Below are 6,188 nucleotides of genomic sequence, written 5' to 3' on the forward strand. Positions count from 1 at the left end.
TAATTCATTAAATGCCTACTTATTTTCTTAAAAAAATAAAAAAAGAAAGGAAAGAAGAAGAAGAAATACAATTCGAAGTATCCATATCTATTGTATTATTGTATTAATCTATTGAAGCTTGCTTGGCCTTTCAATAAGAAAATGAAGAAGAAGAAGAAGAGGAAGAAGAAAAGAATAGTACCACCGTGGATATCCAAAATTATTCTCAAATTAGAAAAGAATGGTTTAATTTGGAATTGTATCTCACTCTTTTACCTCCAAGATGCAAATTCCATGAAATTGTATATATCATTTTAAATGAGTAGACAAACATCATCACCACACGTGTCTTTTCATTTAACTTTTAGCTTATTTTATTAATATATAATTTTTTTAAACCTCAATTTTTTAAAGTACGAATAATTGTATCTCACTCTTTTACCTCCAAGATGCAAATTCCATGAAATTGTATATATCATTTTAAACGAGTAGACAAACATCATCACCACACATGTCTTTTTCATTTTACTTTTAGCTTATTTTATTAATATATAATTTTTTTAAACCTCAATTTTTTAAAGTGCGAATAAATTTAAAATAATTTTCTATAAAAATAAAAAAACACAGAAAGCCAAATAAGTTGAGACTCTTTCTTTCTATCTCTTTCTCAAAAAAAAAAAAAAACTACCAAAATATTCATTTGGAAATTATTTATTTTCAATAGTTTATTTGCATTATGTAAGTTAAAAAGTTAAAAATAATGTGAAACTCACAAATACTTGATAATTTAAAAAATAAATGGTTAAATTTATAATTAGTTGCCAAATGCACACTTAAGTCCCATTTAGGAATGCACTTATAAAAAGTCAGTTTTTTTTTTTTTTTTTTTTTTTTTTTTTTTTATAAACTATTTACAAATTTATTAAAAAAAGAAGAAGCAAAAGCCCAGAGTGCCCAAAATTAAAGGGGTATCAGAAGAAAACCACTACAAGAAGCAACCCAATCCACAGAATTCTTATACAACAAGATTCAAGAACAGAAGACTTGGCGCCTATTTCTTTTGATTCCTCAACACTCTTTCTCAACATTCACAAACTTACAAAACCCTCTCTTTCTCTCTTCCTTGAAATCGAATCCTATACATACATACATACAGACACAATTGTGAAAATCAGTACAAATTCAAAACACACAAAAAGCAATGAGTTCGAGTAGCGGAGAAGAAAGATCCGAAATCGCATTCTTCGACGTGGAGACCACGGTGCCGACCCGATCCGGCCAACGGTTCGCCTTGTTGGAATTCGGAGCCATCCTGGTTTGCCCTAGAAAGCTCGTCGAGCTCCAGAGCTACTCCACCTTGGTCAAACCAGCCGATCTCTCTCTCATCTCCACCTTGTCCGTACGCTGCAATGGTATCACTCCCGACGCCGTCGTTTCCGCCCCTACCTTCCTCCAAATCTCCGATCACGTTTACGACCTCCTCCACGGTCTCTATCTTCCTCTGTTGCTCTCTGTTTGGTTGCTCAGAAAATTTTGTGCTCTAATTTTACTTTTAATTTTGTTTTAATGACTGAGGTGGAGCTAAGTTTCTGTTTGGTTGATGAGAAATGTGAGGAAACTGTAGAAATTTATAAAGGATTTTTGTTGGATCGGGTCCTTTCGATAACTTAACTAGTTCAAAGTAGTTCAATTAGGGTATATATTATATATATATAATTATTTTCCTTTCCCTCATTTTCTCATCAACCAAACAGAGGGAGAAAAGATTTCTCTCGTTTTCTTTTTGTTTTTTGGTTTTTGGTTTTGTTTTTAAATTAGCCTCAAGTATGCTCATGAAGTTTATTAGGCTTACTTGGATGATTTTAAAAAAAAAAAATTAATTTTTAATGTGGTTGTGGGTTGTGAAAATGTTAGTTTCGGATTGAAATATGTTTGCTTTTTTAGAAAAAGAAGAAAAACATGGTGCTTTTAGCCTTCTTAATTTTCTTTGTTTGTTGCATATTTTATTTTAATTTTTTTAAATATGATTTTTTGTTTGTTTGAATAGGACGGATTTGGGCGGGTCATAATATACTAAGGTTCGATTGTGCAAGGATAAGAGAGGCATTTGCGGAGATTGGTAAGCCCGCACCTGAGCCTAAGGGTGCTATTGATTCATTGCAATTGTTGACACAGAAATTTGGAAGGAGAGCTGGTGACATGAAGGTATCAATCTCTCTTTTCTTGATGAAATTGATGAAAAAGCAACATCTTATAAATATTAGCATTAGTTCTCAATCTTGAAAGATTTTTCTAAGCACAAGAAACAAGCAAAAAAAAAAAAAGATTTTGGATATAATTCTTGGAATTATTATAGTATCTAAAGAATTAAAGAACTACAGAGTAGGTGTAGCAATTAGGACAAAATTGGTTAGTGGCAAAAGGAATTCTTTTAATTAAAAATTAGAAAGCATTTTTGGATGTGTGTTTTTCAGCTTTATGATATATCTGTATAGTCTTGAGCTATATGATGTTTCATCAAAGGGGTGATTACCAAATTTGATAATTTATCCCCTCTTTATGGTTTTATGTTGTTTTGGAAGATGCTTAAATTTGGATATCAACTTGTTGATTGGCTTAAGGATAATAACCTTTATTTACAAAAGAAAATAATTATTCTCACCAATCTTTTTCATCTTATAATATGCAGTTTTAAGACCCAGTAATTATTTTTTTATCATGTTGGCCTTAAAAATCTGTTGTTATTGAGGATTCAAAGCTAACCCAAAAAATTTGGGATTAAAGCCTTAAAACTTGTCAGTTACTATATTATTAGAGGCATCTAAGGCTATCCTTATTTAATTTCTTGTGTGACAGAGACTTTATATGATGACAATTTCATATCTTTGGAGTTGGTGCACCTGGGGTGGTGTATACCAACATTTCTCTCAGCTTCCTTAGCTTTATCAACATCTTAATATGAGTTTCCTTAGTTCATTTATTACTGTTGTTTATACACGATCAGATGGATTTTCAAGTCATGTGAAAGCTTGAGGGTAGTTGTTGTACTATAGGTTTTGACTGATTGGAAAATTTGAAATATTGATATGCTCATATTTTTCACTTTAGATGGCCACTCTTGCAACTTATTTTGGGCTTGGGCAGCAGACACACAGGTAATTGTGCAAACCTTTTTTTTTGATAAGTAGGTAATTGTGCAAACCTAAGAGGAGACGCTCTATATTAGCCTGGTAATATTTTTTTCTTCAAAGCTAATCTCTTCGGTGATGTATTCTTCAGGAGCTTGGATGATGTTCGGATGAATCTTGAAGTTGTCAAGTATTGTGCAACTGTTTTGTTCTTGGTAATTTTATAATTCTGAAAGCTATAAAATGTACTTATCTATGAGTGATATGCCACTACTATCAATATTTTAATTTTTAATAGATCTCTCATGAATTATATAAATAAAGTACTTGTTTGGTTTGTCTATAAAGATTTGACACTATTTTAAATGTCTTGGGAAATTTGCTTGTACTATGAGAACACTATTCATCTGAATACTGCATGCCATTAGAAGTTAGACATGCTTTCCTCAAGTTTGGTGACAGTAAACAATCCTACATGGCGTCCAGCAGGAGTACATTATTAATTTATTTCACTTCATGGCTAATTCTGTTTTCAGCCAGTGCTTTACTGCAATTGTTAACTCAGACCATTCTTTATTTGTTGGTTGAGTTAATTTGGTTCCCATTTTGTTCTAAATTGCTACAAAATATCCTCTCTCTCTCTCTCTCTCTCTCTCTCTCCGAGCTTGCTTTTGGCTCTTTAAACTTCTGAACCATCCATGCCCCTCTTATGAACACATTTTGACTACATAAATCCTGAAATGAGTAGGCCTCTCTAGGAAGAATTAGTGGAGTTCCTTGCACTCTTCGATAACCTTACTTTAATCCTTTAGTATATATGTTTATTTGAATTTTCAATTAGTAGGTTTTCTCTTTTAGACATTTACTTTTAGCTCAGACAGTCCATCCCTGATTGATTGGATGGACATATATTATGTCCTTCCTGGTGACTTTGACAGAGGCTGAGCAGAGTGGCTGGTAGAAAAATGCATGTTTTATAAGGTTTGATATTGACAAAAATCTGTGAACATGCAGGAATCAAGCCTTCCAGATATATTCACTGCAAACAGTTGGGTTTCCCCAAATGCTACGACAAGAAGTCGTAGTAATGTAAAATCAACTCCAGAGGGGGTGAGTCTAAAAATAAATACTCCCCCATCAAGTTCGAAGTTAAATGATGATCCAATGCTATCTCCTACAAATCAAGAGCCAGAGGAAAAACATCCAATTTTATCTCTTCTGACACGCATCACAGCAGAGGAGGTTGAACCTAATACAGCTCAACGGGATCCTTTTGACATGGGCCAGCTTAGCAATGAAATGGAGTCATATGAGACGTCTTCCACAGAGTCTTCCGAGATGTCTTCCACAGCTGCTGTCTCCGATGGTAGCAGTGACTCTGCAGGGTTTTTAGAGCCTGATGAAGTTAATGTTTCTTCTATCAGCGCATCTTTTGTTACATTTTTTCGTGGCAGTCAAAGAATACAATTATTGCATGAAGGTTTCATTTTGCGGCTTAGTTGTAGTCGTTTGAAAGTGCGGTTTGGAATAAGTACAAAATTTCTTGATCATGCTGGTCGGCCTCGGTTGAACTTTGTGGCTAATGCCCCACAGAGTTTATGTAAGGTTCTCGATGCATGTGATGGTATTGCACAGAAGTTGTCCTTGGATTCAGGTAGCAACTCTGAATGGAGGCCTGTTGTGATTAGGAAAAATGGCTTTGTCAACTACCCTACAGTGAGGCTGCAGTAAGTTTGCTCCTATTATTTTGCTCTCTCTCTCTCTCTCTCTCTCTGTCTATTGTGATTAGTGGAAAAAAGAAATGCCTCAATTTAAGCTGTATTAAAGAAAGTTTAGATTGCAGCCCAAAAGATGTTTTTTGACTTTTTCCTGCACATTGAATTTTACCATAGTAGGAATAGGAGAGTCCTGATATGCTTTTCTTCATAAAAATATTTCTTGATTAATACATCACAGCCTAAAAAATCTTGCATGCTCAGTCCTACATTCTTGTTAATAAATCGGATTTTAGTTAAGTTTGTTTTAATTTCTCTTTCATGGATGAAAGTGAAACCATTATTAATATTTTTAACCCCTCATTGAGTTTGAATCATATTCATTTATATAGATGTTTTACTTAATTGGTTACTTTGAAATTGAGGCATGAAGATATTTTGGGATTTAGCAGTTTCAACTTGCAACTGCTGCTTGAATTATATAATTATAGTCATAAAATATTGGTTTTTTTTTTTTTTTTTTTTTTTTTTTTTTTTTTTTTTTTTGTTTTGCAAGCGCATTAAGCATTAATGTAAATGTCATCAAGTTCTCCATAATTGAAGTCACCTGATGAGATATGTAATTGTTTTGTAACAACAGCATACCAAATACCATATCTGGAGATAACCCATACGGAACAGAGATGTATCAAAAAGATTCAGGCAGCATGCAGAAGCTTGTGTTCAGTAAATATGATCCTGCAGAACTTGATCCCTTGTTCACTCCTGGTACCTTTGTGGATGCATTCTTTTCAATAGATCCATATGACTATCAGCAGAATGCAGGCATTCGTTTGGTGGCAAAAAAATTGATTATCCATTCCAATTGATGAAAGAAGACAATCTCTAATTTGTTCAATAGGACCAGTTGCTCTGTAAATTTGTCATGTTGGACCAAGTAGACTAACATAAAGAAAGAAAATGTTTTTAATGTTAGGATGGAAAGGACCATTAATACTGATGATTTATTGTAAGATATAAATGCAAAATTTGTTCGAATTTTTATGTCATATGTGGCCAACAAATTAATATAAACAGATTTGCTTTTCCAAGTTACAGGCAGCAACTATAAATTGTTTCTCAACCCGTTTAGATTTTTGTGAAGGATCTGTATTTCAATTTCAAATACACAGAATCTATTTCTATTCTCTTCCTGCAAAGAACATGTGCGTATATAATTTTTGTTTGCAGTAATGGATTAATGAGTTTATATTATGATATTATCTAAATAGGCTGCATAGCTATTATAAGGGTATATTGAAGTTCTGTGACAGTTGAAATTTCTCTCTTTTTTTTTTGGGGGGGGGGGGGGGGGGGGGTTGTTAGT

The 6,188-nt window shown here is 33.3% G+C and overlaps 1 protein-coding gene across 1 annotated transcript; it reads left to right on the top strand.

Moving 5' to 3' along the window:
* The first annotated feature begins 949 nt into the window (after positions 1-949).
* On the top strand, positions 950-5,947 carry LOC115964234 (protein NEN1-like). The gene is made up of 6 exons (XM_031083591.1): positions 950-1,466; positions 2,027-2,184; positions 3,088-3,134; positions 3,259-3,322; positions 4,122-4,834; positions 5,463-5,947. The coding sequence occupies exons 1-6, from the start codon at positions 1,181-1,183 to the stop codon at positions 5,689-5,691; spliced, it is 1,497 nt and encodes a 498-aa protein (XP_030939451.1). The 5' UTR covers positions 950-1,180; the 3' UTR covers positions 5,692-5,947.
* Positions 5,948-6,188: the final 241 nt, after the last annotated feature.

Source organism: Quercus lobata, chromosome 10 (genome assembly GCF_001633185.2).
Source record: "Quercus lobata isolate SW786 chromosome 10, ValleyOak3.0 Primary Assembly, whole genome shotgun sequence".
Classification (NCBI taxonomy): Eukaryota; Viridiplantae; Streptophyta; class Magnoliopsida; order Fagales; family Fagaceae; genus Quercus; species Quercus lobata.